Source organism: Lepidothrix coronata, unplaced genomic scaffold (genome assembly GCF_001604755.1).
Source record: "Lepidothrix coronata isolate B3197 unplaced genomic scaffold, Lepidothrix_coronata-1.0 Scaffold220, whole genome shotgun sequence".
Classification (NCBI taxonomy): domain Eukaryota; kingdom Metazoa; phylum Chordata; class Aves; order Passeriformes; family Pipridae; genus Lepidothrix; species Lepidothrix coronata.
This window is the reverse complement of record NW_016690400.1, coordinates 46,452-72,228: the sequence shown is the minus strand read 5'-3', so window position 1 is coordinate 72,228 and position 25,777 is coordinate 46,452. Positions and strand designations below refer to the sequence as shown.

The 25,777-nt window shown below is 44.1% G+C and overlaps 1 protein-coding gene across 1 annotated transcript in view; it reads left to right on the top strand.

Moving 5' to 3' along the window:
* The window catches only part of TDRD7 (tudor domain containing 7), a 44,324-nt gene that overhangs the window by 4,786 nt on the left and 13,761 nt on the right, over positions 1 to 25,777 (top strand). The window contains 5 exon segments of the mRNA XM_017833750.1: positions 6,989 to 7,130; positions 8,233 to 8,446; positions 13,626 to 13,711; positions 14,871 to 15,088; positions 24,493 to 25,073. Coding sequence (XP_017689239.1) covers positions 6,989 to 7,130; positions 8,233 to 8,446; positions 13,626 to 13,711; positions 14,871 to 15,088; positions 24,493 to 25,073 — 1,241 coding nt within the window.

Below are 25,777 nucleotides of genomic sequence, written 5' to 3'. Positions count from 1 at the left end.
TGAGAAAAATACCATAGTGTGCATATAGTGCTGGGAGAAGTGGAAGCTGTGACACAGATATCAAGTGCCCCTTATTTTCCTGCCTGCGCATTCCAGCTGTGAAGCTGTGTATGCAAAAGATGTAAAGCTGCGGGGTGTCTTCCTGGAGATGTGTGTTATGGCTGGAAAGATAGTTTATGTGGCTTTAGAGCTCTCATTCCTCTCTCAGCATTTCTGACTCTGGAAGAGTTATTGATGGTTTGTCCTGGGACCTTAAAGAAGGTTAACTTTACGTGTGTGTGTAGCTTGACCATCTCTTCTGGGTGGGGTTTAGCATCATCTTTTTCCTACAGTGAAGCTGTTTTGAATGCTGTTGCTTATAAGCCTGACAGTGCTTGCTTTGGGCCTAGGACTTGTTTGTCACGAGTTGCAGAGTGGCAGGACTGTACAGACATGTTGAGGTGAGGAAGAACCCATGCAAGTGAGGTGTCTTGGTGCAAGAGTTGCAATTCCTCAGCTTAGCAAGTGTGCAAGGGGCAAGGAGTCATCACACAGGTCAAGGAGACAGTGGAACAGAGCTTAGCAGAGAATTAGTGTGGTGGGAGAGTTGTCCCTTATTCCTTGGCCTTGCTACACTAGCCTGTGTCTCTTGGTGGCTACCACCTCGGAAGCAGCTTGCTAGGACCACAAACCTCCTTGTCCAATAGTGTGGCATTCCTGGTTTTGAGTCAGAATGCATTCTCTTTATAGTTGGTGTAGCTGCATAACATGTAAATGGTCTGTTAGAGTGGAGAGCTTGCAGCCTCTCCCTCACTTGGAGCCATGTCTGGATTCCTGAAGTCTGTGTAGACTGAGGTAGAGCAGAAAGCTAGAAATGTTTGGCACAGTGTATGGCCATACATAGCTGTCAGAGCAGGTCTGGAGACACAGGACTTAAGGCTGAGCTTCCTTGTTTGCTCAGCTGGATCGAGATGGCATCTGAGAACTCAGAACTGAGTCTCCCTCATTACTGTGAAGAGTGTGGCAAGAGTCATCCTGGGTTTTGTACTGATATCTGGAAACGTGGCTGTTTTTAAGCGACAGGTTCCCTTGCTGCATTTTTACAACTGTCAGAATTTGCCCATTTACAAGAGACAGCCACGTTTGGAATTCTTTTTCACTTGTTCCAAGCCTGCATTGGCTGCAGCTACATCAATAGCATGATTGCAAGTACCTCAGGTCTGAGAACATTTGTGATCCTGCAGTTTAATGCTTCCTCGTGGTAGTTCTGGCACATAGCCATCTGTTTCTAACTAGGGCCTTGCAGAGTGTAATCTGGTATCCTCCTGTTCCCTTGAGAGCCTTGTTTATCCTCTAATACGATGTGTGCTGAGGGCCTTGTGGACTCTTGGGTGGCACTAGAGGCAGTGACTTCTTTGCAGCAGCTGTAACAAGAGTGAAAAGTGACTTTAGGAGATGAAAAAGGAGAAAGTGACTAAACAGGGTTCTTTAAGTAGTTGAGGAGCACTCGCTTTGGTTCAGGAATGCCAGCTATGCTCTGCATGGTTGAAGCAGCTGAGAGGAATCATCCTGTGAATACCTGGGAGGCAGGAGAGGCACAAAGACTGATCCCACGGTCTGTTTGATGACCCTCCTGTTGCCACTCTCCATAGTGTCCCCATGACAGACATTAAGCAGAGAGTGGCAAGTGTGATTGTGCACTAGTTGTAGCTGGTAACTACTTGGGACTGCTCCTGCATGCTTTCCTGATACAGGACCTGGGCCATATGTTACTATGAGCTTTTGCTCTTTGTTCATATCTCTCCAGAGTACTTGAGCTCCATTATAGGCTGAGACCTTATTTCAGAGTCCACACAAGCCTGCTGTGAGAGCAGGCAGTCAGTCAGCCTCTCTTCATGACTCTGGGAGTACTCTGATCTCCAAAATGTCTGTCAAGACCCTTGCCTCTTCCTTTAATCTCTTTGTGAACAATGGTGCAGGAAAGCAAAGGCATGCACATCGAGGGGTCTACTAGCAGCTGATGATCCTGACTGCAGGCTAGGACTTTCCTTACTGCTAGGGCAGCTGCCCAAGACATACCATAAAAATTGCATTCAACAAGGAATAGTATAAAGTAGGCAATAAATAATACAAATTGATCTCAGATTGTCACGTGATACATGCTGCTTAAAGTATTTGTGTGAGGTGAATATTGGCTAGGTAACTGATGCTGAACAGGCTGCATCTGTTGGGAAGGCAATGATACAAATTGTCCCTTATTTCTTTTACTACTGAACACTAATTTAGCTGTCTTGAATCTAGGAAAGATGAAAGCTGACAGTTTTTATTTCGTGCAGTAGATATGTCTTCCAGTTTCCACACAAGATGAGAATTAAATTCAGCATACAGAAAACACTGCAAGGGAACTAACATTGAAATACTGTGCACCTGCAACAGGTGATTGTATCATTTCAAGGAACCCTGCTTTGCTTCGCTTCATGTTCATTTACAAGAAGATTGTAGTTGCACCTTTCTATAAGAAAACTTTGACTTCTGCTTGAATAACCAAGCCCCTCCCAAAGGAGGAAATTGAAGACTGCTTTTCTATGCTCATCCACCCCATCTCTTTTTACATCTGAATTCATCCTAACTCAAACCATCATTTTTGCTAAACTTAAAATCACTGTGATGTGAAAACAAGGGAAGAAAATGCTGAAAATTACTTACAACATTAGCGACAGGAAAAACCTGAAATGTACCTGAAATTAGATGTGAAAATGTGCATTTATGAAACTATGATAAACTCTGTGAAAAAAAAACCTTTTATATTGAGACTTTGAGAGCAAGGTTCAAGGTGATCCATCCCACATTCATCCACTCCTGTGAGCTAGGAGGATGAGGAAAGCTCTCATACCCTTCTCTGGAAATGGGTGGATCTGGGCACCTCTCTGAAGTGCTGGTACATGACTGTCCACAGCCTGGGATACAACCAGGAGAAACTGGAAGCCTGCATGCTGTTCAGGGCTGTGATCTCATTGAGGGTCATGGAGAGGTGTTACAACAACACACACAACTGACATGCTGCTGTGGATTGACACAGGCTGCTGAGGAATGATGGGCTGCAGTGGCAAGTAGGAGGGGTTTCTGTGAACCCTTCCAAGTAAGGGAGCAGTGGGGATGCTGGGAGCTCTCCCTTGGGACAGATTATGAGACAGCAAGAGCTTATGAGTACTGGAGAGAACAGTGTAAGGGCAATGTGGTGGCTGTCTGTTACAAATGCCCTAATTGGGAAGAAGTGGTAGATAAAGCAGATGATGCCTTTTTCTGACACCTGGAAAAAGCCTTGCGTTTACAGGTCCTGATCCTCACGGAGGACTTGAGCCACTGCCGTACCTGCTGTAGGGACAAGACATCCATAAGCATAAGCAATCCAGAATGTTTCTGGGGTGTGCTGATGTCAACAACGTGACACAAGTGATGAATCAGTGAGGAGAGATGCTCTGCTGGACACAGTTCTTAGAAACAAGGAACAGCTGTTTGCAGATGTAAAGGCTGGGAACAGTCCTGTCTGCAGTGGCAAGATGACATTTGTAAGCCTGAAATGAGGGAAACAGAGCAAAAAGCAGGATCAAAAATGCAGGACTTTGGGAGAGCAGACTTTAGCCTGTTCAGGAATCTGCTTGGAAGACTCCTATAGAATACAATCCTGGGGAGAAGAGTGATCCGGGAGAGGTGGCAAACTTTCAAGGATTGCCTCCTCCAATTTCAAGAATGATCTGTTCCAACAGCTGGGGGAAAAAAAGCAAAGGAGCCAGGAGCACTGACAAAACTGAACCATAAAAAGGAAGCATGCATGAGGTGGGAGCAGGTAAAAGCATGCTGGGAGGAATATACAGATGCTGCCAAACAAATGTGCATGGGCCTAAGAAAGACTGCATTTATTACTGACCATTTCAAGAACTTGTAGACCAAGACAGAGTGCTCCCAAAGCACTGACAGTTCTGAGAGCATGCTTCTGAAAAAAGTCCTTAAAATAGCTGGTTAAGTGTACAGGTAACAGGAGAAAATACAGGCACAACTGAAAATCTAGAAGAAAGAAGGTACAGCAAATGAACTTCAACCCTTTGCTGTCTTTCACTTCACTAAAGCTTTATCAAGTCCATGCTCAAGCTGTCGAGCACAGGTTGTTGCACAGACATCTCTGAAAGGGTGAAGAGTGAAGGATTTCAGGTTCACCTTTCAGAAAGATGAGTTATGACTCAGTCAGGAACAGTCAGCTGTATGACAAAGTCTTTCTCTTAAGCAAGGTTGCAGGAGGGACACATGGTGAAGAGGGAGCTCTTGACTTAAGTCTACCATTAAAGGCACGTGCACAAGTGGCAGAAGCAGAATTGAGTGAAGTGGAAAGGATATAGAGGCACTGTGGAAATATGCAGGGATGGGCTGAGAAGAGTGGGAAAGAGCAGGGCAAGGAAGTCATAGTCTTCTTGGGAAAGGATTAGGATAGGGAATATTTGAACAAAGTGAACGTACACAAGTGCATGGGTTTCTTGTGGTGCACCTGTGGGTGACAGTTATCTTCAAGGACAGTTTGTAGGAGGTTTCTGAGGGTTGAAAGGAATTTACCAGGAGGTGTGGGAAGAAGGAACTGCAGGCTGATCAGCCCGACCTTGAACTGTGGGAAAGTTACTGAGCTGCTAATCTGGAAAGTTGTTCCAGGCATTTGAAAGAAAAGAAGGCAAGTCAGTGTCGATCTATGAATTGAAAATCATATGTGACCAAATTAATACCCTTCCAAAATGAGAATACTTGCTGAATAGATGAGAGGAGAGCACTGGATGTGGTTTATCTGAATTTTAGTAAGGCTTTTAAAAGTCTCTCCCATAACAGTGGCACAAACCCCGTTGGGAGACCAGTTACCAATGGAACAGGAAGAACCCTATGAAGTGCAGTAGAGGGAAATGCCAAGTCCTGCACCTGGGGAAGAACAGCCCTATGTTCCTGTATAGTTTTGGGGCTGACCAGCTGAAAAGTAGCTTGGCAGAGGAATTCCTGGGAGTTCTGATGGACACAAAGTTCACAGTGAGCAGCAATGTGCCATTGCAGCAAAGGACATAACAGCATGCTGGGATTCATTACGGAGAGTGTTACCAGCAGTCTGATGGAGGTGATTGTTCAAGTTGCATCTTCCCAAAACAAAGGGAGACATGGACACAGTGAAGGAAGTTCAGTAAATGGCAGTGAAGATTATGAAGGGACTGGAACAGCTTTGATGCAGGGCTCAGAGAGCTGTGACTGTTTGTGCTGGAGAAGAGAAAACTCGAGGGAATCTTATCCGTATGTACTAATATCTGTTGGAGGGAGTAAAAAAAACGTGGAGTCAGACTCAATCTCCAGTTCTCAGTGGTATTCAGTGAACAGACAAGAGACAAGGGAAGTAGAGTAAAATACAAGTAATTCCTTTTAAACATTAAACCACCCACTTTTTTACAGTGAGACTGGCTAAACAGTGGAATACGTTGTCCAGAGTGGTTGAGAGTTCTCTGTCCTTGGAGATATTCCACCACCTGACTGAGTAACTAGGTCTAGTTGATGCTGCTCTGAGCAGAGATGCTGTATGACATGGACTACAGAGATGTAGTCCTCAATTTCTCTATGATTCCTGGCATTTAATCACTGCAGTGGTGTGGATGGTGGATTGCTGTTTGTATGGGTGTTGACTGCACAGCAGGTCTGATTTCTGAGCAGGAGCCCCTGGATAGGAGAGCTGTCCCTCAGAAGGAGAGGCCCTCCCTGCAGTGGCTCCGTGTTGAGCCAGCCCAGCACACATGGTGGGTGTGCAGTGGAGGAAGAAGAGGAGGGGAAGGATGAGCTGGAGTGTGGTGGTGGAGGCCAAGAGTGTTGCCTGGTTCCAAATGTTGTCATCCCTTGCCCATATTTTTCTGGGCTGTTTGGGACTCCCTGGGAGACTGAGAGAGCCCTTGAAGAAGCTGTTACTGTTTAGCAATCTCTTGGGGTTTTTTTGCCTTGGCACTCAGTTCTTCTGCTTTGGTTGCCCTGCCTTGCTTGTGAGAACAGGTCCTTTCTAGAGCTGCCGTTGGCTAAACTTCAGAGGTGCTGGCCAAGTCCCTGAGTTTCTCCTGCCCTTCTCCTGTGCTGAGTTGTCAGCTCCGGTGTTTGTTGGGGGCATAGTTAGGAAGGTAGCAGTGCTGGCCCCATGAGGGACCTTTTCTCAGCTTCTGTCACCACCACAGACTGTGGCTGAGAACACAGACTTCAGTTTTTAACTTTCGGGGTGACTGCTTGTGTCCTTGTGGAGCCCTGGAGGAGTTCTCATCCTGCCTTTGCAGCAGCTGAGTGGCCCAAAACTTTGGGCTTGCATCTTCTTTGTGAGGCAAAGTGCACACGAGACACGTGGTTTGGGGGCTTGCCAAAGCCAGATTCTGTATCCATTCAAGTGATGGCCTGTGGCAAGGGGATTCTGAGGCAAAAGGCCATTAAGTTGGGAGGGAGATAGCCATGGGCTTGTCCAAGGCTGGGCTGGTTTTGGGGGCCAGTTCGGTGCCTGTGAGGCGATCTGTGCAGCCAGGATAGTTGTGCTGTTTCTTGGGTAAGCAGGGCAAAGACAGCTCAGCTCCGCAGGGTCAGAGTGGTGCCAGAGCCTCTAGTGAGCCTTGGCAAGAGGAGTGTGAGCAGGCTGGAAGCCCCAGGCTTCCCAATGTTGTAAAGCAAGATTGTGGGCCTGTGGTATGGGAGTGAGAAACCAGGCTGTTTCTTGGAGGGGCTCAGCCTAATTTGGAAAGGTGATAGAGAGGCTCTGGCTGTCTGCTTTGCTGCTCTCTAAGGTTCACTGCAAAAAGAGAGGGAGGTCTTCAAGATCAGTGTCTGCCAAAGCCTTTCCTGAACTGCCTGCAGATCTGCATGACCCAGCAGGTACAGGCTTGGAAATGGATGCAAGTCATTATGAGGGCTGTGGATGAGCTTGGGCCTCACTGACTGCTTTTCCCTGTCCCCTTTGTGCTCCAACAAGGTCGTTTGCCATGCTGTGAGTTGCAGTGAAACTGTGCGAGTTGCTCAACTGGTGGCCCGACAGAGGAGTTCCAAGAAGAAAACGGTCCGGCAGGTGAACTGTCAGATGAGGCTGAAGAACACATCTCCTGTCAGTTTATCAGGTAAGCCATGAGCCTGCCTTTATGAAAGAACTGTGCAGCTGCTGCAGCAAAAGTCTTCGCCAGGAGGGTGCATCACTAATGGCAATGAGCTGCGTGGTCCTGGTGGAGAGTTCCCGGGAGGACGGAGTGCTGTTGACAAGGGTGCTTATGCTTGAAAGCCATGATTAGAGAGGAAGCCCTTCTCAAGCGTGTATGTGAGATGCAAATGATCTTGAAAAAAAAAGTTCTTAGAGGACTCTTGGCTTCACTTTCATGTGTCCCTGCTTCTGTGAGAGGTGTGGTTGAGATGTGGGCAAGAAATGTGGCAACGAGCCTGCTCATTTTCTGAGGCCAGCTTTGGCTCATTATGGAGTGGCAGGGGTGAGCCATGCCCTCACAGTGAGAAGGAGTCTCTGCAGCATCATCTGTGGCTGTTTTCAGCAGTTCCTGTTGCTGATACCGGTGCACTAGTGCCACAAAAGTTCTGATGCCCATTGTCTGCTCTTTTTACCTCTTACCTTTTGTGTAAGCTGTAGCTTTTCCCAAAGGTAGTGGGTCAGGTTTCCCTCACTGCTGTGCTGTTGTGGGAGTGGGCCCAGGATCAGGCCCAGGCAAGACCCATCTGCTTGCAAGTTGGCAACTTGGAGCAACAGTGGGTCTTAGTTTGTTTTTTTCTCCTCTTGTCTGTAAGGAAGGATTTGCTGCTTCTTGCTCTCCTGCAACCATGCCAATAGTTCCCTCTGGTTGGGAAGCTGAACTGGTGACTCATACCCCAGTTAAACAACAGTAATTATAAAGGCACACTGGTTTACTGTCTTGCACAGCAATACCCCTCAGAAGTGTTTGAACCCTCCAGAATTGATGTGGCACAACCAGCACATAAACAGCAAAGTGACCAAGAGCTTGTTTATCCCAGTGTTGCCTGAAAGCCAGCGTGGTGTGTTTCCCTGTGGGTGTTGTACTTGGTCACCTGTGATTTGTGGTGGGAGTTTGGGTGCCTGCAGGCCAGGGTAGAAAAGAAGAAACCCTTTGGACAGCAGTGCAGGAGGTGCCCAGGGAGGTGGAAATAGACTGGTTGGGTGGAGGAGAGTGCTGCTCATGGCTCCATCTGCAAACTCTTTAGGAAAGCCCAAAGGAACTTTGCGACAGCCCCGGTCTTTGAGTGTGCCAGAAGAAGGCAGCAAGAAGCCTGTTTCTCGCCTGCCCCGAGGCAGAGAAGTGGCATCTGGAGCTGTGAAACCTGTTGTGGACAGTGCCCGGTCTGCCTTGCCTTCAACTGCTGGGAGTGGATCACCTAAAGAAATCCCCATGCAGAGGCATGTCACTGTGGTAAACAGGTCAGTGTGTGCATGTGTGTGTGTGTGAGCAAGGTGAAAGGAAGTGGGGGGGACCCTTGGATGCCGCTATGCCAGCAGTGTCTTTTGGGATCCAGTGGGAATCCGGGCTGCCACACTTGGAGATGCTGAAGTTTGAATGTGGTTTGGTATCCCAGGAAGGAGACGGATGACCCTTTGCCTTTCTGGAAGGTGCCATAGCTGCCCAGTGCTCTTGGCCTGCTCCATCTTCTGGAGAGAAAGCTGGCCAAAGGTGTCCCAGCAAGGGAGTGCGGGGCTGTCACAGCCTCCCAGGCTCAGGAGGGAGCTGTTGTGGCCAGTGTGACAGAAGGCAGGAGGAGGTTTGTGTGCAGGGGACAGGCAGTGGTGCATGCTCAGGGTGATGGTTGTGTGTAGGTGGCTGGTGTTTGCCTCTTGCCTGAGCTCTGTGTTGCAGCATGAGTGTTTGTGGCCCTTCTCAGTGTGCTGGGAGCCAGGAGCCGCCTGAGTGTGTTTGGGTGAAGTGAGCCGAGGGCTGGAGCTGCAGTTTTGCTGGGTTAGCAGTCCATGGTGGTTTTCAGCCCGGTTTGAGCCTCCCTAATCCAGGTGGCTTAGGCAGCTGCTGCCCCATCATTTCTCTTTCTGTGTTGTTTTCGGCTGCTGTGGGCCATCAGCTGATGGTGGGGAGAAAGTGTTTGCTGTTCTCTCATTGTGGCTGTGCTCAGTCCGCTGGAGCTGTGATTGTGGTGGTAATCCTCTGCAGGTCAGCGGGCTGGGTTAGAAGCCAGACTTGCATTGAATGGAAAAGGCAGTGGTGTGCTGCTTCCATGGTGGCATAGTATGAAGTGGCCCGGAGCAGCGCGACAGCTTAATCCTGCCGTGGTGCCTGCTGTTTCTGGAAGAGCCACAGAAAGTAGGCACGTCCTGTCCCAGTCACCTGCATGAGTCCTGTGTGTGTCAGATGTCTGTTGTGCAGAGAAGAGAAGGGCCAAGCCATCCTGCTGTGATCCAGAAATGTGAGAGCAGGTGTGCACAGGCCTTCCCTTTTCCGTGTGTGCATATGAGTTGCAGTTTTTTAAGTGGCACTTCCCTAAAAGGCAGAGGTCCTTTGTCCCAGACAGGCAGAGCAAAAACAGCACTTACAATTCTCTCCAAGTTAGTTACTGGAAGGCCAGGTACTTGAAGATTCATAATGTGTGAAATAAAATTAAGTAGATGTCAGTCCTATTCCGGGTGTTCTAATGGAGTGTGCTGCATCTTGTGTTGTTATTTTGGTCATCTCTCTGCTCCCATGTGCTGCTTTCACGTAGGTGTTCTGCTTTTGTTTCTGGTGTCTGTTCCTGCCCAGTTGTGAAGGAGAAGCTACAAAGTGAAGTCTGCTTTGGCCCAGGTAGTTTTGGAGGAGAATATATCTTGTGCTGTTGCAAAGGGTTCAAATGCTGTCCTGTTAGCTTGTTAGCTTCACATACTGAAGGGAGAGTTCAGAAAGAAGAGGATCATACTCTGTTTGAATGCAAGGTTGTGTAGTGGCCATGTGACTGGATTAAATTTGTTTCAACTTGGCCAGTTTGAAGCGGGACTGGCAAGATCCATGGCCAGTGTCCTTGCTGCTGTGGACATTTTGTAACTCCTGAGCTACTGCAGTTGCTTGGGAGCTGCAGGAGGGAAGGCTTCTTTGTGCCAGCAAGTCCTGAGCTCAAAACAGTGTGCAAATGGGTGGAGTTGTGAGCAGCATCCTCAGAAGTCCTGGGCTCACAGCAGCCTCAGGTAGCTGGCACAGACTCGAGGGCACTGTTCCAGCAGTGGTGTCAGCACTTGCCTGTGAGAGCGGCTGAGCATTCACGGCACAAGTTGACTGAGACAAGTCCTGAAGATGACAGACTGTGGCTGCCCGATTTCCCAGTTTGGGGTGAACCATTGGCCATCTGTCGTTTTTTGTTTTCTGTTACCCACCCTGGCCCTCCATTTACCCAAGTTGTAGCAAATCCGTACTCTTATGGTTGCACTGAAAGGTCTTTGTTTTCTCCTTTTCTGTTGAACATTGGTCCTGCTGTGGTAGATTTGTGTTACTTGCCTTGACAGGATGTCCTGCCAGTGACAGACTTTGCCTGTTATCATGTTAATGAAGCCCCACCATGAGGATGAAAATGGCAATTCCCTTTGTGACTGCCAAAGTCTATGTCCCACCTCTGTAGCACTCAGTGATATTTTTCTCAGAGATTTTCATGACTGCTTCATCTGTGACTATGTAGATTGGGTGGTAGGGGAACGAGATATTTGTCCTTCCCATTCTGTCACACTCACATGACAACAGGTAGTTGCTGAAGGTAGCTGCAGTTGTGCCAGGTTGTTTCCTGCTACCCTTCTAGGCCTTCTTGCAGATGCTGCTGCAGATCTGAGAGGTTGTCTTTATAGCATCAATGACTTGAGTAAGTTCATGTCATGACTGTGTTACTGTGGACCTGCAAATCCCCAGAAGCCGGGAGAGATCTTGCTGGTAAGGTTAACTGCAGAGATCCTTGAGGGTGGAAAGCAGCCGCATGGATGAGAACAGGCTGAGATGCTTGTTGACCTCCTCACTGGAAGCAGCAGAAACCATTCACTGCTGGCCGCTGCCTGGCCCTGCTGCTGAGATAGCACTGTCTGATGACCAAAGAGCGGATTGGGATGGCACAGGCCTTACCAAGGTTAGGCAGTTGGAAGGGAAGGGCATGGCTTCCCTTCACTGTGAGATGGTGATGTCTGAGAGTGAGATGTAGCTGGCTGCTCAGCTACAGCTACAGGCGGGTGACTTGGCAGGGCTGCATGGCTGGTCAGGCATTTGTGAAGGGCCAGGCTTCTGGTGTGGCTAGGAGGCCCTCTTGCTGGGAGCAGGTTTCTAGCAGCTGAGGAACATGAGGCCTTGCAGGCAGCTCAGTTGTGCACACCTGCATGCTGGAGAGAAGTGTGTTGGCCCTGCCGCTGTCTGGCCGTGTTCCGTCTTGTTCCTGGGGACATAAGGCCATCATGATCTGTGTGAGCAAGAAGCGCATCACAGGATCCTTGTCTAATTGCAGGGCTTGAAACTGATGGTGACTGGGCTCAAAGCTGATGTTAGCACCACCTCATTCCACGGGAATTTGTTGAACCATAGCAGAAAGCACAGGAAGACACCACGTGAAGTTTCTTAATACTGAGAGGATCCCAAATCCAATTAGCTTTCACAAGATACATAAGGGAATCATCAGTCTGTTCCAAGTTCCTTTCCAAGGTGTTCCAGATGGCATGGCTTGAGAGGGGAACATCTGCCCTTTTCCTCACTGAAACCTTGCTGCAGTTCCTGCTGGCCTAGCCTGCACTTATGTCATTCATGTCACCTCACGTGTGGCTTACGGTGATACAAGTGATGTGTGCCACTGAGGACTAGAACACAGCTATGGATTCCTGTTGGGAGATGGCTAGCAGGACAGTCTCCATTAGTTCTATGTAGCTAGTTCATGGAATTGTTTTGCTTTCTGACTAGCAATGGCAGTAGTCTCTTCTGAGTCTACTTCCATTAAGAGGACTTCTTTTAGCTTGGGTGTCTATCCAGCTTGGAGTTGTCCTTACTGGTACATATACGTACAGAGAAGTGAGATCCTGGATTTCTTGTAGGGTCTGCATAGCCAGTCACAGCACACCTTCTAAGAGACTGCTGCTGCTTTGTGTGGGCATCTGAGCTGTGCCCAGAAAGTCAAGTGTTTTCCTGTGATGCAGGTGGAATGTTGGAAGAGTCTTTTCAGATACCCAACAAGTGCAAGTTGTGAATGTGTGTTTTGATTTTGTGTGGGTGGCTTTGCTGTTGCACTTTTTGAGTTTCACACATGTGCTGCTGTCTAGCACTTCTGGGCATGACTCCTGTTTTATTAATTGCTGTGCTGGGCAGTAGCTGTCTTCACTGCTAATGCTGTGAGACATGATTCAGAACAGAAGTGTTATTTTTGGTACAAATGACACCACATAGCTGATGAGGGAGCAGTGGTTTCATCTCATGGGGACACCAAAAAAGCAAGGGTGACAAATTCGTGTTAAATTTTTTAAGATGTTGCTTAGAACATATGTGAATATGGGAGGCCTTTTTCTGATTCATGGATCTGCTCTGGTGAAAAGTCAGTTTGGTGCCATATAGAGCTCCTTGGTCTCGGCTCCCCATGGCTGCTAGTCTCAACATCATACTTGAACAGCTGTCCTACCTTCTGAGAGTCCAGGTGAAGCTGGTGTTTCTGCAGCTGGTGAAGTTTTTGTTTTGCTTCATTGTTGTCCCTGAACTCCACAGTTCAGGCCAGTGTTCTTACTGGCCCCTGGGCAGAGGACATCTGCAAAGCCTGACAAGTGCATTTGCAGGGTCTGCTCTGGTCTGGAGATGCCTGGTTCACAGCAACCTGCTGTGTTTTGGTGGAGAGCTGTTTTGTTGCCACCCTGACTTCTCCACCACAGTTCTTCCTTGCATGTGTGACTTTAGGAAGTGCTTGGTCCTAGTCTTCAAACTTTTTTCTCTTTTGCTTGCAGTGTATGTAATTATTTCACAGGTGATTGTTTCCACGTCTTAGTGAGCTACACACAGCTGTGATCTCTTCAGTGTCAGGAGCTCATCTTGGTGTCTGTGCTCCCAGTAAAAGCTGCTGCTCTCTGAGGCACCCCAGAAGGTCCTGCAAGCATGATATTTTTGTACTTTCAGTGGGAGATATCATCAGAGAGGAATCTGTTAAATGAGGTAGCAACAGCATCCAGAAAAAGACCTTAAAAGTGCCGTGTGTTTCTCTGACTTCTGAAGCCAAATACTCTCAGGAAGCACATGGCTACCAAGCAGATTAACATAATCATGTTCAAGAGCAAGACTGAGATGCCATCCAGATAAATGACCAAATAGTGAGACTAAATGTATTGAGTGTAAGACCGTCAGCTGTTACTAGGTCTAAGTGCTTTTCTTTTGCTAATGTCTCTTTACTGTGTGTTTTGTTTCTCACAATAATAAGGAAAATAAGAAAAAAACTAGAAACCACTTCTTGATCTGTACTGTTACTGCTCATCAGGTTGTCTTCCAAACAAGGACATTGTGAGTAATGATCTTGTGCAGAAAACCTTCTAGAAGTGTGTGGAATTTGTTTTATGTATAGGTCTTATAAACAAATGGAATATTTAGAGATAGGAGAATGATTTTAAGCAATTTTTTTTGCAATTTTAGGTCTGAGAAGAGACTGACAGTCCCACCACGGTTTCAGAAAGAGTTGCAAGTTCACCTGTCCAGAAGCTCTTCCACAGAATCAAATGGTATGCCCATTAAGAAAATTTTTGTTGACTACTCATATTAGACTGGGTGTCATCTTAAGAAAAATCCATCTTAGTACTTGTTTTGAATGAAATAGGTTTGGGTGAGAAACCAAGTCCTATGAGTGAACCTTCTCACTCTCATTTCATTGTGCTGAGGAAATGTGTGTTTGCTTGTCTGCCTCTCAGTCTTCTATGAAAAACATTGGGTAGTAAGTGTCAAAGCCAATCACAAAGCTAGTGTGAGTAGCTTGGAAACAGGAGGAGTAAACTTAAATTCACTGCCAGGTTAGGGATCTGGTAGAAGAGTGAAATCCTGGGTTTCAGAAGTAAGCAGCACACTAATGTATCTGTCCAGAAAATACCATCCTGCCTACCTGATTCACAACAGTTCTGCAGTTGGTGAGCTTGCCAAGTGATGATTGTTTTCTTTGAGACCTGTGAGGCTGATTTGTGAAGCTTCAGGACTGGTAGCAAACATACTCCTTCAAAGGGAAGAGAGGAGCAGAGATGAGGGAGCAAGCAAGCTAGTGATGTGAACCTCCCCCAGAAATAATGACTGTCTTACTCCTACACACAGTGTATGAAACTGTCCAGAGCACGTGGACAGTTGTTATCTCTTTTGCTGCTTCGTTGGAGGGCTTCCTTGGATGCAGTAGCACAGAAAGGCTGTGTGCTGGATGGAGACTTTTCGTCAGGACATATCTTGGAATGAAAGGGAAATGATTGGTCTGAGTTGTGCGCCTGTCTGAATATAGAAGAACATTCTTAGTTGTTTTGCTGTGTCTTTGTTGTGTGTGTATTCATAAAGAAATTATCTTGTGCCGCCCTTGGGATACTACCTTAGTGCAGCTGCAGTGGGGCTGAGGGTTCTACATCCTCTTCCAGAATTTCTTCAGAAGTAAAATTTAGCAGCGTCTTATGAAAATAACTATGGTGATTGAAAATGCAGCTTTAGGTCAGTTACTAAATGTCTGAGGTTTCCATAGCTCTTTCTAATAGAAGGTCACTGAACTAGCCGTGCTGGACAGGAGAGACACATTTTAGAGCTGATGTTACAGTGGCAAGCTCAGGTGTTTAATTTTTAAGTAAGGAGGTAATCATCTGTATTTCTCTCTGTTGGTAAGGCTGTGTGTACTTCAAGGCTGTATTTTTTTAACAGATAACTTAAATACATCCACTGCAGAGACACATACTGTTTCCTCTGGCTCTTCTGCTGCTGATGTCAATGAACTTCAGAGTCGCATTAAGGAGCTTCTGAGCAAGTACAGCAGTGGTGTCAAGGTGTCAAAGATGCCACAGATCTATCGGGAAATGTTCTGGGAGGATCTTAGCACAGAAGTGCTCCATCAGCTTGAGAACTGGCCTCATGTGTGCACAGTAAGTATTGAATGTCATTTTTATGGAAGATGCCAATACCCTACAGATTTCTGAGTGTTCATTTTCCAGATGTTATTTTATCTATGCCTACATTTCATTTCATGATCGTTTCATGTGACAAAAAAACAAAACAAACCAAAATCCTCCCACCCCCCAAATTGTAACAATGCCTTTTAAACCCAGAAGATCATTGTTGAGTGGACTAGCATTGTTATGGAGAAGGAGGTCAGCCTCTGTGTTGTCCTGAAGCAAATAAGTGCCTGAGGTTGCTGAGTTGCCACCTTTAACTGACTCCAATAGTGACAACTCAAACAGCTGATGACACGTGCTCTCCCTGCCGTGTTTTTTGTTGTTGGGTTTTGTTTTTTCCCTGTTGCTTTCTATACTTCTCCTAGTTGGTGGGTTTATCTCCTCTTAAACCTATAAGCTACCAGCAGATCCTGTGTGAACCATCTGAGGTCTATCCATATTTTTCTGTAGACTTTTCCGTACGTCTTTCTCACATCCTAAGCCAAGGTTATGGAATTTTGCTGTGTAAGTTAGGCTTATGATACAATAATAGATGAAATTCAAGTGTGATAGTGCTGGGGGGAGAGACTACAGCTCAGCCCCTTCCTGCTCTGCTCCTGATGTCTGTTATCTCTTGATCACCAAGGGTGTCTTTGTCCTTCATATTAGGGACTGATATCAGGATGAGTATCCACTTCCAGATCTGCTGTGTGAGTTGCCATCACCACTGGATTGAGGGTCTTCAACTGCTGGACTTTTATCTCTCCTTCTACATTTATGGTGCTCTGCAGCTTTGCATCAAATCTTTGTTTAGCTTTACTTTAACAGGCCAGTCATATCAATGAACACTTTCAACTTCTTCAGTATCTTATCGAACTGTGGCACCAGAAGAGTATTGAAGTAATGAGAATACTTATCTGCTTGAAGTGACTTTTCATGTATGTCCTGCTAAGTATTTTCTCACGTAATAACTTCAAATGCTAAAAAAAAGAAAGGTTTAACTGAGATTAAATAGTTGCTCTTCAGGAATAACACCATTTGCATGCATGTATGCTATTCTCACAGATATGTAAGATGCGTTCGTGACAGTTTATTACAAACACCAGTAACATATGAAGTCAGCAGCATTTGTTTTGATGGTTGATGATTGGTTTCTGTATAATCCATGGAGCAAGCTCTTACATCTTGAGTTACTTAATTCATGAAGCAAATTTTTGTCTTTTTTTGTAGCTAATGTTTCGGGCAGTCCTTTTCATCCAGGATCTTCGCTCTGTGTTCATTATCCATTTGCTTGTTATCTATTGGGTCTATCTCTTCTCTCTAGCAAGCAAATAAAGTCATTTTAGCGTAAATGTGCAGTCATTAAATCTGTGGAAACATTGTAATACAGTGGGCACAGTACAACAGCAGTCAGAACTCTCAAGTTATCTTGGCACAGTCAGTCTTATTGTGGAGAGCTGTTAATGAGCCTGTAAAGCCTGTCTCAGTTTACTGACTTATGAAATCGCAGTCATGGCTCAGGCACGGAGAAATTTGAACTGGGACTTCCCATACTGTGCATCTCTTAAATATAATCAGCGTTTATTCCTGATTCAAACGTATTGTCTGCAGGTGTGCAGGTCCACAGAAACTTTGAAATGCCAGAGGACAGACTGTAGTGTCTCCATATCAGTAAAGATGCTTCCGTGACTAATTTCTAAATTATTTCTGCCTTGTGGTTACTTACACTGGGAGTGTTTGCCTGGCTGAGAACAGAAAAAAATGCCTGATGTTTCTCTCTGTATTTTCTTAAAGAGACAGCAGAGCTCTTCTTTATCTCATGCTGATCAGTAGTAGCATAGTTACAAACCAACAAACTTGTATCCCTAACTTCTGTCGGAAATGAAGGATTTTTTTCTAGGAAATGGTCATTTCTATTTTAGGTTACAACCACCATTAATGGACATTTTTCCTATCTAGTGAGCTGAAGTCTCCAAAAGTCACTATAGTTGACTGCACTAAGGTTGCAGATTGATGATCTTGTTTTCAGCCTTCACCTTTCAGGGAAGAGGACATATTACAAACTGTGGAGCCTGACTTTGTTCTCCATTGATCTGTTACCTCCCTTCTTTAGGTTAGCTTGCTTGAGCATCTGACTTGTAGCAACGTATTTTGCACAGCTAAGTGCAAAAGTACAAAGGAAGTAAGTAGTGGCAAGGACTCCCAGATTATAGCCAAGCCTTCATGGGCAATGGGGCTGACAGTAAATATGCTCACCACTGTTATATAATAACCCAAAAATCTTTGCTGTCTAGACAGGCTTCAGTCAGGAGAAGAATCTGCTTCAACAGCTATGTCAGTCAGATCCATGGTGTTGCTGAATTGTTTGCTTTCATCTCCAGCAGGACTCGAGCTTTGAAAAAAGTGACGACTGGTAGTGACCCTCCCACCTTCACCTTTTTATTTTAGGATCTTATACCTTTCTGTTTGACGAATTACTTTGTCATTATTTAAGCAGCTAGTGATCCCTAATTTAGACATTCTACCCTGTCTCATTTCTTATCTTTCTACATATTTTTCTCACAAGTCTGCCTCAGAACTTAGCACTTTTCTATGAATTCTGACCCAAAGTTACATAGCTTTGCTGTGTTTGGGCTCAGCCTTGAATCCTTGGGATGCAGACAACTGAACCCCTGAGGGAGAGAGAACATTACAGCAGAGGTGTGAGAGGGATGTAGACACATAAATTAAGAAGTTCTCTTTTTTTTTGAAAGTCACAGCCCAAAAAGTAATAATAAATTTATGTTACTGATGGTACCAAATATTGGCTCAGTACAGAAAAATGGAAGTGATAAACATTCTTCCCAGGGCTCTGAAATCTCTTTTGATCGACCTTAAACTTTTTGTTGCAACATATTTGGTACTCACGTGAAAGTGTAGGAGTGGATAAGAGTCCAAAACTATACTAAGCTATTCAGTTGTCCGGTGACATCTCATCTAGATTCGGGCCCCAGGGGCCCCAGGCAGCAAACTTCCCTGTAAAGACTTCCCTGTTCTCATGAACAGAAAACAAAATAGCAAACGCTGTACCAGTGGGGAAACCTATTTTGTAAGCACATATCAGAATCAAATATGTTCCTCCCATCTCCACCCAAAAAATACACAAACAAAAATTGACTGAGAGACCAAGCAGAGTGAAAAGATGATTCAAGAGGGTGACAGGTAAACATAAGTACTGAGTTCTATACAAGCAAAAATTGAGTTAAACGATTTAAGTGGGGAAAGGTGGAGATATGGGCTATAATATAGTAAGAGACTTGAAGAAGGTAGATGGAGAATGTTAATCATCATGAATTCAAAAGCAACTGAATACACGCACTGGTGATCTCTGGCCTTAGTTGTCATGAACTACTTCATTCCAAAGAAACTGTCACTAGTAGTGCCTGAACTATGGAGTATCCAGAATGGGAGGAGGAGGAGTCCCTACAACCATCCTGTCACTTATGCTTTTTCCTGGATGCCTGCTGTTGTCAAATAGGATGTTAGGCAAGGAATATCCTTGTTCTGACCCAGTACAGTTCCAGTGCACTAAATCAGTCTGTCTATATGTAATTATTGTAGAGTTGTAGAGTTGTTTGGGTTGGAAGGAACCTTTAAAGGCCATCTAGTTCCAACCCCCCCTGCAATGAGCAGGGACATCTTCAACTAGATCAGGTTGCTCAGAGCCCCATCCAACCTTGCCTTGAACACTTCCAGGCATCAACCACCTGTCTGGAGAACCTGTGCCAGTGTTTCACTGCCTTTATTGTAAAAAATGTCATCCTTATATGCAGTGTAAATCTCTTCTCTTTTAGTTTAAAGCCATTACCCTCTGTCCTATGGCAACAGGTCCTGCTAAAATGTTTCTCCACATCTTTCTTATAAGTCCCTTTAGATACTGGACACCTGCTATAAGCCTTCTCTTCTCCAGGCTGAACTACCCCACTTCTCTTAGCTTCTAATTTTCAGTCAGTCTTGGTGCTGCATTCTTTCTAGTAGCTGCCTTTTTTCATCCTTTTATATCAATCTGAGATGATGACAAAATATGTCAGTCCCCTATGTTGTTTACCAGGTGAAGCTGTCTTCTGTCATCTTTTTTTGCACTTGTCTTCCCAAGTTCATTCTTGCGGTTAGAAAAGGGTAGAGAACAATACTGAGCAGCCACCTTTGAATTAACAGAAAGAAGGGATGTATGCCTCTAGACTTGCTTCTAGAGGTTTCTTTTAATAGTGGCTACCTTAGTCTTTCTGTTGGTTTTCTGAGGGAGTTGGTAGAAAAATAACACTGCCATTCTGAATTTGCAAGTTCCACTTGTGCTGGAAGAGATATATCTGCTTTTCAGCAGTTCCAGAGCAAAGATGATGTTCTTTTTTGTAAAATATCCTATTGGCCCTGGCTACATAGCAGATTAGTCTGTTGTCATCAGAGGACAGTTTCATCTCCAGTAATCTACCATTTCTCAGTCAGTTGTCTTACTGCTTTTTAATAAGACTTTGGCTAAAAAATATGGGTATTTTATCCTGAGCATATTTGTCAGTGCGCTCAGGCACTGTATTGGCTGATACTGTGTGAAAAGGCTCCTCAGTCTGGAGAACATTTGCCTGGCTATTTATTCTGAGGAGGAGGCTTTATACAGTAAAGGAAAGCCTAGTGTTGTTCACTTTATCTCTTGGATGTCTGGGTTGGTACCACAGTGTGTTAGTCTTCTTGAAGATACATAATTAGAAAAAAATCAGAGAAACGAAGGGGAAAAAATTAACATGCTTTTTTTCGGTGGTTTTGGGGTGTTTGTGATTGCTTTTTTTGTTCGTTTGTTTTTAAGTAGTTGTTACAAGGTGAAGTTTGTCATTACAGGAAGGTAGAAGATTTTTTAGTCAATAATGGGACTTGCATATGTTGCCTAGTTGACTGGTAGGATATTTTGTTTATTTTATTTTTTTTAGCCGTTTATAGTTCTAAGAATAGTCTTCATATTTTACAGAAGTTGTGACTGTTTGCAGAAAGTGAAACTACAGGCTTAGGAGGATGGCGGGATCAACTGGTAAACAAACTGACAGAAATAGGATTAGGAGTGTTGTTTCCTGAATCTGTTCTTGGGCAGTATACCATCTCTTAACAAAATGGGTACTACATACTACTATATATGGCAGCTGAGTTTTTACTGTAGCATTCAGAGTCAATTAAACAGGTCTGCACAGAGAAGATAAGGATTGCCACAGCCGGTTGTATTCCTTGAGCAACTTTGGTTCTGTCAGGTCTTTACTCTCAGGGAAGGAATTCCTGTACCCCAGTTAGCTGAGTGAGGCAAAAGTCATCATTCTAAACAGAGAAATGGACTTGAGAGAATAAAAAAATCAGCTCTAATGCACTTTGCACATGGAGTGGACAATGAAGCAGGCTGTCCTGTCTGGTAGCACGTATGGATGAAAGCTTGCACAGTTTTACACAAGCCCTACAAACTGTTTCCTATAAATGAGCTCTAGGATTATGATAACTTCCTTTTACCATGCTTGTTGAAGAAATCAGTGTTTGATCTGACAGTTTGCTTTAGTGGGTATCTCAGGACAAGACACAGAGCCACTAGCCATTTAGAATGGAGTTCAGTGAACACAAGCCATGTTCTACCTAAATTTAACTAGATATGTTGTACATACTACAGCACAGGGCAAAATACAGTTGGTATCAAGCTCACTGAGAAGATGCTGTCATAGCATGTGTGGAAATGAGCCAGTTGAGAACACAAGATCCAGAATAACTTTACTGTCCAAACGCAGTGTGGGAACAGGCTATAACTCGATGTGCCTGAAGCTCAGTCCTAGCAATACGTGGTTAGACAGCATGATGAGCCACCAAATGAAGTCATACTCCACTTGACAGCATCTTCCCTTGTTCCTGCAACCCTTGCATCTCCTTGTGTGTTAAATCTTGCAATTTTCTGACGTTTTAGGAGGGCTTCGCTGCATTATGAGGTAAAGGTTAGTACAGCCAAAAAACTGCTGACAAAGATGTCTGATGATCCTCAGAGCTGGCATATGGATGTGAGGAATAAGGGCAGCCACCAACAGTATGGAGTTGTTAGATTGACTCCCCTGTCTTATTGCATTAGAGTTTCATTTGTAATTGTATGTTTTCCGAAGTCAGAGTCTCAAAAACACAAGAAACTGTGAGAACAAGTATCTTCACTATGATGTGCAGGGTAATGAAGTGGGAGGGCAGAGAGGATGGGGCAGAAGGGGGCAACCTAAAGACACTCCTGTGCTTTACAGAGCTTACCACTCCAGCCCTGAGCACTAACTGAATCTGAACAGAGGGTATCTTTACAGTAGGGATCCTTTAGTCTAACTACAAAAAAAAATACAAAAATATACCCAGTATGACTTAATTTTAACATTTCGGTTAAGTACAGAAGAAATTACAGAAACAGAATCATGGAATCACTAACGTTGGAACAGATACTGATCTCTTCTCTTTGATGACCTGTGATAGGAGCCGTGGGAATGGCATGAAGTTGTGTCAGGGGAGGTTTAGTTTGAGTATTAGGAAAAAGTTCTTCAACCAGACGGTAGGTGGGCACTGAACAGGCTCCCCAGGGAAGTGGTCACAGCACCAAGCCTGACAGAGTTCAAGAAGTATTCGGACAAGGCTCTCAGGTACATGATGTGGTTCCTGGAGATGTCTTGTGCAGGGGTAAGAGTTGGACTTTGATGGTCCCTTCTAACTCAGGAGATTCTATGATTCTATGATTGTGTGATTCTAATGATTTCGACCTGAGCTCATTTATAGTGTAGGAATCTGAAAAGACTTACTGAAATAGCATTTTTACTGTCTCTAAATGGTTTGCTCAGTCAGCATCTACAGCTTCTTCAAAACTGAAGTTCAGTGCCTAGAAAACCTCAGAGCTATTATTGGAGTTAAGAGGCTTAAAGATCTCTGAGGATCTTCTCTTCTTAGTCCTCTGCCAATCTTTAGTGTGTAAGGGTTTATAGTCCTGTCAGCAAATATTTATTCAGCTCTGTTGCAGCCCTATATGAAGAGTGCTAGTCAAGAGAAAGGATGCATGAAGGTAGACTCTCTGCATGCAGCTTCTTTCAGGATGAGCTGCCATACATCCCAACACAGCCTTCTCAAACAAATTGTTGTCCTGATAATGCCAAGTATTTTCTGGAGCTAAAAGTTTCTTTGGCTGGTTATTTAAACAAATTACTCAATCTTGTGTGTAGACACAGGGGACATCCTTACCAATTCCTCTGTATCTAGGATGTCATTTTCTGCCAAGGTGGTGTGCGCTGATTTCTTTTTCTAGGTCACTTGGTATTCTTTGGTCTCTTGACTGTGTATGAAGGCCCTTGCAAGACTTTGATAGGTTTCTGTTTGGTTGTATTTTTAACCGAGCTCCTGTGGTACAAGGGACATAATAAAATTCCCCATATCAGTGTACCTACAGATGTAGATTCTCTGTGTCATGAGTCATTGAAGGCATCTTTGATCCTTCTAGACTGCATGGCCAGACATGTTTTGTCATCTCTTATATCAACCTGACTAGCAAGATGTCTAAGACCTTGGTGAATTTACCATCCTTTATATGATTTGTTTATATTTTTTCCTCTAGTAGATAACTGTTCTTTAGTAAGTAGATATCTATAGGACACTCCCTCTCCTCTCCCCCCACAGAGATATTAAGAGGGAATGTCTCCTTGGTTTAGTGAGCTTACTTGGAAAGACTGGAATCTTAAAGCTTGTTTGACTCATTCACATGAATCTGAGGAACTGAGGGTTGTTAGATGGCTTTGTTTGCCTTCTTATGTCTTATTCTTGCAGAAAATACTATTATTTTGGTTTTCACCGATAAAGAATAATTCAGACATGCCACCAAAAATGTGTGAGAGTTCTCTAACCCGGCTCATATTTTTTTATATCTATGAAAACTATTTTCTTTGTGATGATTTTAGATAGCCCACATGCTAGTGTTTGTGGAAGTTGACCAAGACCTACTCCCAAGAACCATTTCATACCTTGCTTTGGCACCAGCCTAGACAATGCAATGAAGAGCAAGTGCATGGAAATCCACTTCTGTAGTACATTTGTTGATTCTCAACTCAGGTCATCACGTGGCAATTTCAGCTGAGTGTGATGAGCTGTACATAGGACAAAACACATGGTTCTAGACACAGAAAAGGCCATTTTAAAATTTTTGTCCATGTATTGTAACTCAGTGTTTGTGTCTTGTTAGCGTTATCTTGCTGATGAGTGACTTGTGTTATTCTTCATATGCAAGACAATACCTGAAGTCTTGTTCACTACGCTTCCGTTGTATGTTGGTGGGGCAGAACTGCAAAGAATTACTTGGGCAAGGTTTACAAAATTCTCATGATTATGGACATCAATAGTGTGGAGGTAAATGCTACTGCTGAGTAGGTGCAAGTAATTCAGCTGCTCCATGTTTTTTCATTGATCTGCTTCTGACAATTACTTTGATGAGAGTTGTTTCCTCTGAGGAAGGAACATCAAAGTGGAGCTACATAAACCTCAATAACTTTCTTTATTGCTGGAATTGTTCTTGCTTAGGGACCAATGTAGAAACTCTAAGAGCTTTTGTTATCTCAGTTTTATGTAAATTCCTATTAAGTGATGGTTGGATCTGTCTAGGTTGAGGAAACGGAATTTTATTGTGAGTTTGTTGCTACAGTTCTCAAACGGTGCTTTCAAGATTGTGACTTCAAACTATGTGAGATGCTTATTCTTGAACATAGCAAAGACTAGAGACATAGGGACTGGCAAAACATCTGTCTGGTTCTGGAGGAGGCTGTGAGCATGGCTTAAAAGGACCTAATCAGTTTTATTACGAAATTTTATTATGATACAGACATTTCTCCCTTGATTTCAGAACTTTAGTACTGAAAAATAATTCCCTGAGCATGACAGCAATAGTCTGCCTGACAGCACTGCCTGGCAAGTGTCCTCTTGTTTCTGAAGTATAGAATCAAATCCCATCTCCCTTTTGTTTATGATAGGCTTACCTGTGTGAAAGGTAGTGGGGGGGTAATGTGCAAAAGACCTAAGTTCGTGGAGTGCGTCATCATCTTCTGGTCCTCCTGGGAGAAAAGAGAGATTGTACTTCCTTGGAAGCAAGTTCCAGTTGTATTGTATAGATCAGATACTTGCCCTGTACTGATGTAGTCATATGTGTTTGGTACCCTTCAAAACAGAGGAGGAAGCATTACAAGAAATACTACCCTGTAGTAACTGCCTCAAGCTTAGTTCCCCGTGGATGTCCACTTCAAAATCTGTGTAAAATGCATGTCATAAAAGTGTAATTGGCAAAACTTTTTAGACTTAGAGATACAACTGATTATTGGCTCTATTTTTTGTTTTACAAGGTGGAGAAAATACACAGGGGTGATCAGATGGATGAACATCTTTATCCTGCAAAGAAAGTACCACCGGCAGCAAAAAGCGATACCGATCAAGAAAAGGTATCTCAGAATGTTACGTCTTCAAAAGCAGACCCTTTGTTAAAACCGAATGTGGAGACCACGTCTGCATCACTGAGCAGCGACTTAAAGCAGAAAGTTGTTAGCATCTTGCTGAAATATTCCAATGGTCTTTGGGCTCATGCACTTCCCAAAGTGTACCAAGACACTTACCAAGCAAAATTTCCAGAAGACGTTCTCAGTAATCTAGAGTTGCTCTCAGATGTGTGTACGGTGGATTATGTATCTGAAGTCCCCAGAAGGGCTATCCTCTATGCTAAACCCCAAAGATGCATTGATGAAAACCTGAATGTCACTGAGAAAGTCCAGAGTCGTGATGGTGTGAAGGCCACAGCTGAGCAACAGGATGAAGAATCCAAGGACCAGTATCCAGAGAACATAACTGTTCCTTCTCTAATCATTCCGTCAGAAGGATCTGTGTCCATCGTGGTGTTAGAACTGAAAAACACTAATGAGGTCCTAATTAGGCAAGTTTGTATTTTGGAATCTATCTTTTTTGCTTTATTTATAAATCCACATAGTAACATTGTATAGATGTGCCAGAAAGGAATTGCTGAAGAGGAGGTTTCAGGGCTTTATTATTTACTTAATTTGCTAATGAAACTTAAGAATCCTTTTGTTTGCCTAAATGGAAATTTTCCAAAACCTTTTCTGTCCTGAACTGATTACTTCTATCACTGGCTTATATGAAATCAAGGCAGATTTGACTTGCCATTGCAAGACTTTTTAAAACAACCCTACTACAACACGTAATAGTATTCAGATATTATTGTTGTTCTTACTAAAATACTTTTTACTTCTACAACTGACTTATTACTAACTAGATGTGACTTGAGTATGCTCAGATTCCACTTTGATTTTCACTTCTGGAAACAGATGAGCTTTCATCCAACAATAGACTACTAGTGCTTCTTAATTTGGTTGCTAATCAGTTCAGCCTTAGAGGACAGTGTAAGAAGTGGATTGTAGTGGTTGTCTTAGTTATATGCTATTCTACTGTTCCAGGATATACCGTAATAACCTTTGTATACTTCATTGTTGGAATAAAGTACTAGAAATCCTAGCGGTTCTTTAGAACTTAAAAAAAAAAGTCAAACCCTAAACATTTTCATAGAGGATATTTCACTTTTAAAATTGTTTTAAATTGACCCTAGTCTTAAAAAGTTTATAG